The sequence below is a fragment of the Zea mays genome, chromosome 6 (assembly GCF_902167145.1).
Source record: "Zea mays cultivar B73 chromosome 6, Zm-B73-REFERENCE-NAM-5.0, whole genome shotgun sequence".
Taxonomy (NCBI): Eukaryota; Viridiplantae; Streptophyta; class Magnoliopsida; order Poales; family Poaceae; genus Zea; species Zea mays.
Window position 1 is genome coordinate 157,075,034 of NC_050101.1, and position 13,040 is coordinate 157,088,073.

General features: G+C 47.5%; 1 protein-coding gene across 1 annotated transcript; it reads left to right on the plus strand.

Annotated features, from left to right (window-relative positions):
- Window positions 1-1,314: 1,314 nt before the first annotated feature.
- Window positions 1,315-11,854, plus strand: LOC542759 (pyruvate, orthophosphate dikinase 1). Its single transcript, NM_001112268.2, has 19 exons — window positions 1,315-1,740; window positions 6,564-6,620; window positions 6,731-7,102; window positions 7,882-8,044; window positions 8,148-8,383; window positions 8,486-8,614; window positions 8,763-8,942; window positions 9,034-9,171; window positions 9,260-9,424; window positions 9,503-9,664; window positions 9,763-9,852; window positions 9,979-10,117; window positions 10,198-10,375; window positions 10,470-10,599; window positions 10,741-10,869; window positions 10,998-11,135; window positions 11,240-11,317; window positions 11,404-11,495; window positions 11,602-11,854. Exons 1-19 carry the CDS (start codon window positions 1,516-1,518, stop codon window positions 11,642-11,644), a joined length of 2,844 nt encoding a protein of 947 aa, NP_001105738.2. The 5' UTR covers window positions 1,315-1,515; the 3' UTR covers window positions 11,645-11,854.
- The last annotated feature ends 1,186 nt before the right edge of the window (window positions 11,855-13,040 follow it).

Sequence of the window (13,040 nt, forward strand, 5' to 3'; positions counted from 1 at the left end):
ACGTACTACAGGTAAACTTTTAGGGGTATTGTGAACAAGAGGATGAGTAAACTCTAAAAGAACAAAGCTCCAATGAAAATTTAGGTTTTTATGTGGTTAGTCATAGGGCAAGTTGCAAACAGGTGTTGATCTAAAAAGGAAGTAGTAGGGAAATGTGAAGTGTCTTTGCGAGGAATTGGAAAATGAAGATCACATTTTCTTTGGGTGCATCATGGGAAGAACCATTTGGGACTCTTTTAAGGAGGCCTAAGAATGCCATAAAGTTTGCAAGATCTTTTTGAAGAGTGTCTACCTATAAACAATAGTAAATATCATGTCAAAATTTTCATCTTCGCCATTATTCTTTAGGAGAATTTAGAATGTTCCGAATAAAATATGGATAGAAAAGAAGTTCCCAAAGTCATCCAATTTTCTACAAAATCTTCAACTTTAAGATTGAGAGTGGGTGTTGTAAAGTTCTTGGAAGATGAGTTGAACCCCATGGAGGCGTTGGCTAAAGTACTGAAAGCAATCTAAAGACATGGAGGTGGAAGGCCTGACGTAGATAGAGAAGATGCTCTTAGCTTTCATTGTCTTTCTTTTGTAGTCATCTGATTTACCTCTCTCGTTTATACAACTGGTTTTTTAAACACTCCTTAACTTTTCAAATTGTCTCTTTCTTTACCCTAGACTAGATAATTTTAATGGTGATTTTGCTAATGTGGCGCCATGTTAGATAGAGGTAAAATGAACTAGTTAAAAGCTCAGAGTGATAAATCAGGCTCTCAAAAATTCATAAACTGTTTTTTAAATATCCAAATATTTTTACATGGAAAATAATAAAATTTAGTTTAGTATTAAAAAATTCAGTTGAATATAGTTTTGTCTTCAAAAATTATGAAACTGATCTTAATTATTTTTCCTTAAAACCGTGCTCTATCTTTGATGTCTAGTTTGAGACGATTATATAATTTTTTTTGTGCTTAACTACGACGAGCTGAAGTACGTAGAAATACTAGTGGAGTCGTGCCGCGTGTGCCTGTAGCCACTCGTACGCTACAGCCCAAGCGCTAGAGCCCAAGAGGCCGGAGGTGGAAGGCGTCGCGGCACTATAGCCACTCGCCGCAAGAGCCCAAGAGGCCGGAGCTGGAAGGATGAGGGTCTGGGTGTTCACGAATTGCCTGGAGGCAGGAGGCTCGTCGTCCGGAGCCACAGGCGTGGAGACGTCCGGGATAAGGTGAGCAGCCGCTGCGATAGGGGCGCGTGTGAACCCCGTCGCGCCCCACGGATGGTATAAGAATAAAGGCATTCCGCGTGCAGGATTCACCCGTTCGCCTCTCACCTTTTCGCTGTACTCACTCGCCACACACACCCCCTCTCCAGCTCCGTTGGAGCTCCGGACAGCAGCAGGCGCGGGGCGGTCACGTAGTAAGCAGCTCTCGGCTCCCTCTCCCCTTGCTCCATATGATCGTGCAACCCATCGAGCTACGCGCGTGGACTGCCTTCCCTGGGTCGGCGCAGGAGGGGATCGGAAGGATGGCGGCGTCGGTTTCCAGGGCCATCTGCGTTCAGAAGCCGGGCTCAAAATGCACCAGGGACAGGGAAGCGACCTCCTTCGCCCGCCGATCGGTCGCAGCGCCGAGGCCCCCGCACGCCAAAGCCGCCGGCGTCATCCGCTCCGACTCCGGCGCGGGACGGGGCCAGCATTGCTCGCCGCTGAGGGCCGTCGTTGACGCCGCGCCGATACAGACGACCAAAAAGGTATCCCTTGCAGCTCTTAGAAACTGAATTCGCGAGGCAGCCAGCCAATATAGCCGAGAGAGCATTTTTTGATTGGCCGGATACATGTATGTTGCTGTGACTGCTGAGATGAAAATTAACGGACAGGAAACACATAAATAAAGACAAAAAAAAGTCAAAAAAAACCCCGAAGTATACATGTATATATAAAGTCACTCAGTAATATACACATAAAAACCGGTCTAATCCGCATGTCGTGCGTTAACGTATTATAATATACGTAATATTTGGTGATTAATAGATATATTAATATAACACAAGTACACAGAATTACGTATAGATTACGTATATCATGAATATGATTCCGCAAATACGAAAGGAGTTCTCACAAATACAGAACACAGGACAGGATACACACGCCACCACACATAAGTTGATCCCGCCGTCGAGCGCGAGCTCATGTCTTCCCACCAAGGCGTGTCAAGGTGTCCTCGCAAGCGTGGAGATGAACAAGTGTTTTCTGAAATGCTCATGTCCGAGCTCACCACCATATGGACAGTTCCAACCCGACGAGCAAGGTGGTGTCTCCACGACCGACGCTGCCCGTACCACCAACGTTTGCGTTACAACACCTGTGGTCCTTGTGACCACCTTCGCTTAAATTTAAACCTAATTATGAAAATCATTTACGCAGAGGACATCGAGAATAGTAGTAGTAGAAGTAAGAATTCCCAAACAAGTTCTTGTTTTTGTTCAAAACATTCAAATTTTCATAAGAATAAGTCCTTCCTTTTTTTACTCCAAACTTGGGAAGTGGGACTAACTAGACTAGAGCATTTCGGGCTTGGCAGGCAATTGATATGGCCCGAAAAGACCCATAAGGTAGGCCCATTCAAGCTATTGGAGGTGTTTGGGTAAGGAAAACGGGCATCAGACAAATTAGGCCCATCCCATGAATGCATAGCCCAGCCCAAACCTGGTTCAAATAGAGGGCTCAATCATATCAAATGTGAAGTGAGGTTTTTTTCTCTCGACGCAAGAGCATCTCCAATAATTATCATAAAAAGTAGTGAATTAATAACTTCCCTCAATACCTAAAAGTAGACATATCGGATCAGATCAATATCGGACCTTGGGTTATTTGGTACGACTCGCGCCCGATTCGTGTCTAGTATCGGGCCAGGTTACCTGTGTTTCTTGGTTGGATGTGTTGGGTCGGTTTTTCGATAAAAATCATGGCCCGCGTCTGACACGTGGATTATAGCGGGTCAAAATCTATAGCCCTTGCCCGCCCGTTGTATTAGTCAGATCGGGTCAGGTTGGTTGGGTCGAGTGACACATGCTCATATCTACCTCCTAAATAATAGAAGATGGTTGTGCATTAATAATTCTGGACTATTTTCAAATATACCCTGATCACTTGCAATATTTTTTTATTGGGTTAGACCTGAGGTATTAATTGATTGTGGACGTTAGTGGACTTGGGTTTAGGGTTGCATCAATACATAATATCTCTTTGGAACATGTAAATATAATCCTTTTTTTCAAAAGAAAAAAAAGTTGATCCTGCTGGCCGGTGATCGATATTATCTTGTCTTCAATCAAATCAAAACTGCCGAAGCGTTAGTTCCATGCCTTGAAACCTTTATTACTATAACAAGACAAACTGCCGCACGACTATCAATACAGAGTGACGCCGTCTATTTTGTAGCGATACTAATTACTACTACCCTATATATGTAAGATTTTAAGAACCAGACAAACTGGTGTGCAGAGAGCAGTCCATGCCCATGGTTTTCGCCAAAAACCAGTCGAGCACAGTGCTACTGCTACCAGCCTATCACGCTACAACCACGCAACTGCTCTGGTCACGTAAAAGGATTTTCCCGTGGCTCGGTACATCCGCACACGTACGTCGAGAATGTGAACGGAATCGAGCATGGAATCCACGCACGGATAGACAGGCCGCGCGTCAGGTGCACCTTGGCAACCTAGCTAGCAACTTGATTATTACGGTAGGATCGCTCGGCGGCCATCCGGCAAGTGGCCGACGCAGCTAGAAAACAAGCATCGAAAGTACCTTTTCTTTTTTCCAATGCGGCTAAATCCAAGAAATCACGGGGACTTTTTGTCCAGCAAAAGGTTCGCTTCACTTGGCACACAATCGAGTGGCTAGCTAGGGACATGTTATACGGTGCCGCATTTTTATTTTCTTTGGCCGTTGGTTCCAATGGCATCGTCACTTCCCCCACAAATTCTACCGACAATAATCAGGGGTAAAAATGCTGGCTTCAAATAGTAGCAGCCATTTAGTAATTAATTACTAGCAACAGTGGTGGCAGGCGGCAGACATGCTCGTATCAATTTTCTACGCTTGTCTTGTCTCAATAATGTCCAGTGTTTGTCTCCCAAGACTTGCGTGTTTCAACTGGGGATCCTAAGGTCATGGCCTCATATGCATATAGGATCACACTACAAGAGCCTTTTATGACTTTATATCGTTCAATTAATAATTTTAATATAAATAAAGATATTAGTAATAAAAAAATTACTCCTCAACACTTTCTACTAACATCCTCTAATTTAAATTTCTCACTAGCCAAAGACAGAGAGTAGGAGTGACTCTCTAGAGAGTGTGCTGTGCGCATAAGATATGAAAAATCTATTAAATTGTGAAAAGGACAATAGAGCGATTTTTATCCAAATAGTTTTTAAAACAATGGTTCCGAAAGTTAGTTTAAGAGTGGATCTTAGAGATGTTGTAGATTATCATAATGTTGACACATGTTCAAAGGCATACACCATTATGAATGTTAAATTCTGCAAACTTTAGATACACAAAAGGTGGCCTTTTTAAAGACACAACATGAGACCCTAAATTTATGATATGACTGATTTTAAAGATATATCATTGTATGATGTCGTCTGTTTGCTATCTCCTGTACTAGAAAAAACCGGGCTAGCTAGAGGCTCAGGGTTGTATATCCACAATCTAGTTTATCCACCATTAATAAGATAGAATTTGTTATGGTGTGGCAATGCATTTCCAACGACGTTCTGCATATAGTTTTACTTCCTAAGGTAGCGGATAATGTTTAAAAACGCAATTTTGTCAACCAGGATTAGGAAGCTCATTATGAGTTTGCCTCCATTTGGTTAGAACATGGAACACGTTCTGCATATAGTTTTTCTCTGGGTAAGATTGCGTAGCGATCAGGTTTTCGGATCTTCCACTCCGTTTTCCCGTCGTCATACGTAGGCGTAGCGGTCCACCTCATTCACTTGTAGTTGTAGCTAGGAAGCTCTCTCCCAACGGCGTGCCGCATACGTACGTACAAAAATGGCATGAATTTGCTCCACCGTGTTTACATATATAGGAGAACTTGGATAAATCCCAATCCCAAAAAGTTTATAACCATAATTGTAAATACTGCAACACATGGATATGGGCACTGTAGTTCACCCCTACCTTATAAGCACCAAGCTGCGGCAGAGCGGCTCGGAGTGCGTGCAAAAAAAGACAGCCATCCGTGCGCTCTCCTTGTGGCTTCTGCAGGCTGCAGCAGCTGCCACCCGCCCGCGGCCCCGCGCCACATGGACGCACGGTGGACGGTGCTCTGCCTCTCCCGGGAACGCCGTGACCGGGTACTAGCTAGCTTGAACGGGATACCAGGCGGAGACGGACGGCCGCGCGCCCGCGGATTTGCGGAAGCGTGCGTGTCGCCGGCCGTGCTGCGATCTATCCCATCGTCTAACAGGCGACCCATCCAGCTGACGCGACGAATTAACAACGCTATCCGCGCGCATGCATGGCCATGACTTGGCTATTTTGCACTGTGCAAATGTCTGCCCAGTAGTTCATCTCACGAACACAAATGCCGGTGGTCAGTAGGAGAGAGAAGAACTAACTCCAGCGTCCGATCGGGACGCCACTCGCTCGCTCACAAGCAAGACACACTAGCTAGTCTCATGCTCTCAACTACAACAACGCTAGTAAAGCCTAAAACACACACACGCACGCACACACAAGCAAAGCGAGCAACGTACGTTCGTCAGTGCGTCCTTGTGAAACAGAAAGCGCGCGCTATATAGCTATAGCTGCACCGTGTCTGCATGCGTGCTGACACGGCAGTGTGAGTCACACAGAAGCGGCGCTTGGACGCTAGCAACACGATCAGTTCAGTTTTTCAGCGTTTCTTTTTTTTCTGGCTGGATATGCATCACGCATGGAACAAGAGGGTGTGACATGCACGGCCAGTGGTGGTCGTTCTTGCATTGCATTTGGGATCTGTATGATTTAAGATGGAGGGAGTACTAGCACAAGTGTAGTTGGCAGGCTATTTACCGATGATCAATTTTTATTACCAGGTACTCTATCAAACAAGTAGTAGCTCTACTGTTTAATTAATCTAACAAAGTGTGTAGTTGGCACGTAGGGAAGCAAGCCCGTACGTGTTGATCTGAGGTGGCCGCGGGCGTCCGGATATGTATGCTGCTACCGGCCAGTTAGCTGGGGCATGCGTGTGTTCACTTGCTTGAGACCGTTTCTAACTTTGCAAACAAAAAAAACAACCAGCACCAGACTACGTGACGTGTAAAGCTCATCCGGACTGTTTATTGCTGCCTGTTTGTGAAGAAAGAAAGAAAAAAAGAGAGAGTCGGCCGGGCTGCTGCACACGCACATCACTCGCGGCCGCCGCTGCTATAAATAGAGCCCGGGGCAGGCCCTGCTTAATTCATCACCAGCCACGGCTGCATTTATTTGTCACTGATCGTTGTTCAGCCTAGCTAGCTAGCGCTGTTTCCCTGTGCTAATGGCGCCCGTTCAATGTGCGCGTTCGCAGAGGGTGTTCCACTTCGGCAAGGGCAAGAGCGAGGGCAACAAGACCATGAAGGAACTGGTGAGAGGTTTCTTCTTTCTGTATTCTCGCTTAATCTGCATGCATGCATGCATACATACTCCTACTAATGAAGTAATAACGATGCTGTCGATGAATGATGACGCATGCAGCTGGGCGGCAAGGGCGCGAACCTGGCGGAGATGGCGAGCATCGGGCTGTCGGTGCCGCCGGGGTTCACGGTGTCGACGGAGGCGTGCCAGCAGTACCAGGACGCCGGGTGCGCCCTCCCCGCGGGCCTCTGGGCCGAGATCGTCGACGGCCTGCAGTGGGTGGAGGAGTACATGGGCGCCACCCTGGGCGATCCGCAGCGCCCGCTCCTGCTCTCCGTCCGCTCCGGCGCCGCCGTGTCCATGCCCGGCATGATGGACACGGTGCTCAACCTGGGGCTCAACGACGAAGTGGCCGCCGGGCTGGCGGCCAAGAGCGGGGAGCGCTTCGCCTACGACTCCTTCCGCCGCTTCCTCGACATGTTCGGCAACGTCGTGAGTACCCCCGCCTAGAGATGGCCAAACGGGCCGGCCCGGCCCGGGCCCGGTGAAGCCCGGCCAAAACCGGGCCGGGCCTGCTGAGCCAGCGGGCTTAATTTTCTGTCCAAGCCCGGCCCGCAGCGGGCTTAAACGGGCCGGGCCGGCCCGTTTAGCACGAAAAAACGGGCCGAAAAGCGGGCTAAACGGGCCGGTAAGCACGTTTTAGTGTAAAAAAACGGGTTTAACGGGCTTAGAGGTAAACGGGCCGTGCCGGGCTAGCCCGTCGTGCCTAGTTTCCTGTCCAAGCCCGCCCGCTTATTCTACCGTGCCGGGCTCGGACCAGACCCAAAAAGCGGGCTTCGTGCCGGGCTCACGGGCCTCGTGCTTTTTGTCCATCTATACCCCCGCCCGTAGCTAGCTGCTTCGATTCCGCGCCCTGACTCAGCTCCTCGCTTCCATTCCCGTCCGCCGGTTGTTGTTACTGCTAGCTTGTCCCACTAGCTAGGTGCAGTAGGTGCCTAGTTTTGCGCGCATCGCGTCGCGTCGACGACGACCCATCCTCCACCGCGCTGCCGTGGCCGCAACCAAGGCTGGATGGAGCTTTTGTCTGTTTGCCAGGCCAGCCGTTGCTTTGGGTTAAAAGTGCAAAAAAAAATGATGAAGGTCACGCTACGAACTAAACAGACCATATACGTACGGCATCGGCATGTAAACTTGGCTTGTCGGACTCGAGAAACGAAAGAACGATGACTCAAACTGCTCTCAGATTTTGTTTCATTGTTTGTGTTTACCAGGTCATGGACATCCCCCGCTCACTGTTCGAAGAGAAGCTTGAGCACATGAAGGAATCCAAGGGGCTGAAGAACGACACCGACCTCACGGCCTCTGACCTCAAAGAGCTCGTGGGTCAGTACAAGGAGGTCTACCTCTCAGCCAAGGGAGAGCCATTCCCCTCAGGTACATACCGGCCCGTCGATCGATCGTCCTCAGCTCTACTGATCGATGGAGCTAGCGGTAGCTTTCCCTGTGCACCGAAATCATGTGCTTGCCTGCCTTGCAGACCCCAAGAAGCAGCTGGAGCTGGCAGTGCTGGCTGTGTTCAACTCGTGGGAGAGCCCCAGGGCCAAGAAGTACAGGAGCATCAACCAGATCACTGGCCTCAGGGGCACCGCCGTGAACGTGCAGTGCATGGTGTTCGGCAACATGGGGAACACTTCTGGCACCGGCGTGCTCTTCACCAGGAACCCCAACACCGGAGAGAAGAAGCTGTATGGCGAGTTCCTGGTGAACGCTCAGGTATGAGTCGGCCTCAGGCTTCCATTGCGCGCCTGTTCGTGCATGGATACACTTACGTACGTTACTTGACGCCATGCATGCAACAATTCGTTTCCTGCTCAGGGTGAGGATGTGGTTGCCGGAATAAGAACCCCAGAGGACCTTGACGCCATGAAGAACCTCATGCCACAGGCCTACGACGAGCTTGTTGAGAACTGCAACATCCTGGAGAGCCACTATAAGGAAATGCAGGTACAGTTTAAATTTTCACCTTCTAATTTAAACACCACACCACCGTCTCTCTCTCTCTCTCTCTCTCTCTGGATCCTGATGTTTCTTCTCCAGATGATGTGAGCTCAGGCTGAGACTTGGTTTTTCTTTGGCGTGTGTGATCATGCAGGATATCGAGTTCACTGTCCAGGAAAACAGGCTGTGGATGTTGCAGTGCAGGACAGGGAAACGTACGGGCAAAAGTGCCGTGAAGATCGCCGTGGACATGGTTAACGAGGGCCTTGTTGAGCCCCGCTCAGCGATCAAGATGGTAGAGCCAGGCCACCTGGACCAGCTTCTCCATCCTCAGGTAATCTATTATCGATCAAGAACCATGGACGTACGTACTAAGGGCTTACCAAATCAATCCCTACTAATGCCGCCGTTATGGAAACCCACAGTTTGAGAACCCGTCGGCGTACAAGGATCAAGTCATTGCCACTGGTCTGCCAGCCTCACCTGGGGCTGCTGTGGGCCAGGTTGTGTTCACTGCTGAGGATGCTGAAGCATGGCATTCCCAAGGGAAAGCTGCTATTCTGGTAATATTCATCGCAAATTAAACACTTCCATTTGGACTGCTTTTGCATACAACATTTTTGTAAATATATATATATATACTGTATGTAGGTAAGGGCGGAGACCAGCCCTGAGGACGTTGGTGGCATGCACGCTGCTGTGGGGATTCTTACAGAGAGGGGTGGCATGACTTCCCACGCTGCTGTGGTCGCACGTGGGTGGGGGAAATGCTGCGTCTCGGGATGCTCAGGCATTCGCGTAAACGATGCGGAGAAGGTGAATTTAAATCCTCTGTTACGCAGGAAGCTCCAGCATGTCTCGTGATTTACCTTGCTGTTTATTTATATGAATTAGCTCGTGACGATCGGAGGCCATGTGCTGCGCGAAGGTGAGTGGCTGTCGCTGAATGGGTCGACTGGTGAGGTGATCCTTGGGAAGCAGCCGCTTTCCCCACCAGCCCTTAGTGGTGATCTGGGAACTTTCATGGCCTGGGTGGATGATGTTAGAAAGCTCAAGGTAAAAATCCCAGACATATTCCAAACTTTCTTTTTTCAAGTTCAAACAAGTTTCCATCGGCAATGACTAAATAATTATTTGTGCATATGTTCTTCTAGGTCCTGGCTAACGCCGATACCCCTGATGATGCATTGACTGCGCGAAACAATGGGGCACAAGGAATTGGATTATGCCGGACAGAGCACATGGTACGTCCGATCCGACATAGTTTAGCAGGCTAGGGATACTTGGACATTTTACTCTTCCTTTAGTTTCTTTGTCCTAGACAAGAAAAACAGTTTCATGTTTTTTTCTCCCCCCTGTACTTGGGGCAGTTCTTTGCTTCAGACGAGAGGATTAAGGCTGTCAGGCAGATGATTATGGCTCCCACGCTTGAGCTGAGGCAGCAGGCGCTCGACCGTCTCTTGCCGTATCAGAGGTCTGACTTCGAAGGCATTTTCCGTGCTATGGATGGTAAGTGAAAAACCACAATGCATACATGTTACATGCAGGACTGCATGGCCTGAACATTCTCTTGGTATCTTGCGTTTCAGGACTCCCGGTGACCATCCGACTCCTGGACCCTCCCCTCCACGAGTTCCTTCCAGAAGGGAACATCGAGGACATTGTAAGTGAATTATGTGCTGAGACGGGAGCCAACCAGGAGGATGCCCTCGCGCGAATTGAAAAGCTTTCAGAAGTAAACCCGATGCTTGGCTTCCGTGGGTGCAGGTTGGAATTCTGCTACTATATTCACAGCAAAAAAAAGAAAAAAAATCACTGGTGATGCCTGATTGACTAATTTTGGAACTGCCGAAATTTCCAGGCTTGGTATATCGTACCCTGAATTGACAGAGATGCAAGCCCGGGCCATTTTTGAAGCTGCTATAGCAATGACCAACCAGGGTGTTCAAGTGTTCCCAGAGATAATGGTTCCTCTTGTTGGAACACCACAGGCATGTGTCTTTTTACTTTTTATATATCAATGTATGTACACATACTGTCTCTACAGTTCAAAAAAAGTGACCAAATCCATTTGATGCCAAAACCGCACAAACAAACAGCTAATTATAATAGCTGACGTTTGGTATTTCCAGGAACTGGGGCATCAAGTGACTCTTATCCGCCAAGTTGCTGAGAAAGTGTTCGCCAATGTGGGCAAGACTATCGGGTACAAAGTTGGAACAATGATTGAGATCCCCAGGGCAGCTCTGGTGGCTGATGAGGTAGGGAAAACCACCAAGTTCAGAATCGCCCAGAACTTTGCGAACAAGTTTGTTTATCTGTGCATTCCTACGCTGGTCTGAAATCTGTGGCTGTTGTTGTTGTTTTTTTGGTTTCGTCAACCTGGCAGATAGCGGAGCAGGCTGAATTCTTCTCCTTCGGAACGAACGACCTGACGCAGATGACCTTTGGGTACAGCAGGGATGATGTGGGAAAGTTCATTCCCGTCTATCTTGCTCAGGGCATCCTCCAACATGACCCCTTCGAGGTAACTGTTGCAACTCTGCCTGCCACCCTCGCATGTCGCATCTGATGTGACTGAGCATCTCATGTCGCGATCACCTTTCTTTTGGTTGCCCGTAAACCTACCAGGTCCTGGACCAGAGGGGAGTGGGCGAGCTGGTGAAGTTTGCTACAGAGAGGGGCCGCAAAGCTAGGCCTAACTTGAAGGTTGGTTTTGGGACACTGCTTCGTACGTCTCCTTACTCCTTAGAAAACCACGGTTTGATTGTTGTTTGGTGTTGGTGTGCAAACAGGTGGGCATTTGTGGAGAACACGGTGGAGAGCCTTCGTCTGTGGCCTTCTTCGCGAAGGCTGGGCTGGATTACGTTTCTTGCTCCCCTTTCAGGTCGGTTGAGTCACTGATAAACTCGTGATCGAATATCCAATAAGCGTATCCTCTTATGTTAACGGTAGCAAAAATGTTCACTGTTTTCTTTGAATGCTTTCTGCAGGGTTCCGATTGCTAGGCTAGCTGCAGCTCAGGTGCTTGTCTGAGGCTGCCTCCTCGTTGGCAACCGGATTGCCTGCTGCTGGTGGATGTGGTGATCAACAGTATTATTACAGAGCCATGCTATGTGAACATTACTAGTAGCAGTGCTCATAAAAGCTACAATCCCATCTCCCTTTTTTTTCCAGTCATGTAAAACTTCCAAACTGCTCCATGGTTCAAAACTCTGTTCTTCAATACATCATCAATTATCGATTATATACGTGGCAAGGTTTTTTCTTTGTTTGCTTTTTTCTTTTCTTTCTGGCATGTGTTTTTTTGGTTTTCTTGGTGTGTGTGTGAGGTGTGCATGTCGCTGTTGAGGCCCTTGCTGCACAGACCACCTCAAACTTTAAGCCTCGAAAAAGCTGGTACTATTTTTTTAGAACTCTGGAGTCTGGTCAATATGCAATTGACTGGTTTGCTTCTGAGGCTCTTCTTGCATTCATGCCTTTACGGCCACTCTTTGGCACCTGTAACACAGGTAAAAAAAATGTTAAAAGATGGTTCAGGAACACAGCAGTTTTCAAGCCAGGGAAACTGTACTGTACAGAAACCAAGAGATCGTTCGACATACCTGTGCCCGCACATCTACCTAACATTCTCGAGGACCATTGCCGATCAAAGGCCCACACATCGTCTTCTTGTTCCGGCAGTTGATAAGAACCTAGTACATAAGAGACAGTACATCATCAAAATAAGGAGCAGGTGAAAAGCACCATCTGCAGTATGCAGTATGCAACCTGGCACATGGCATACTATGTGATACTGTACATGAGTACAGGAAAGGATAGCTTATTACAATATCGGTGAGTTACGACACACAAATTATAGACATTTGTCAGGATAAAGAAGTTATGCCGTTTTGTTGCGCAGTGTCCCACGCCATGATTAATCCAAACCACTGATTGACTCATTTTTTTCGGGGATGACGGTGAAACGAAGCCTTAGCCTTAATGGATGGTTTTATGGTAATAGTAGTACCAAACTGCGATGATGAATTTATGGTGATTAATCCAAACCACTGATTGACTCATCATCATTTAGCATGTCTATAGTCTATTATTATACTTCTAATAAGAGCAAGTATAATAAAATGCCACATCAAATTTATGGTGATATGAAAAAGGAGAATTAGAGAAGAGAAACAAACTGTTCACTAGTATGCAACTAAATACGAACTCTAAGACACTTTATGAGAGTAAGAGATGAATTAAATATTAAACGTATAACTTGTGTCATGAGAGAGTTATGATATAACTAGACTTTATTGGTCTATATGTGGTATGATAATGTCATAAAGCCCACTATAAACTAAGAGTATATTATTAATCTTGCTACGGTAAATGATTGGTTGCTTATATTGGCTCTCTTGGCCTGACTCTGCTCATGCAAAAAGCGCCC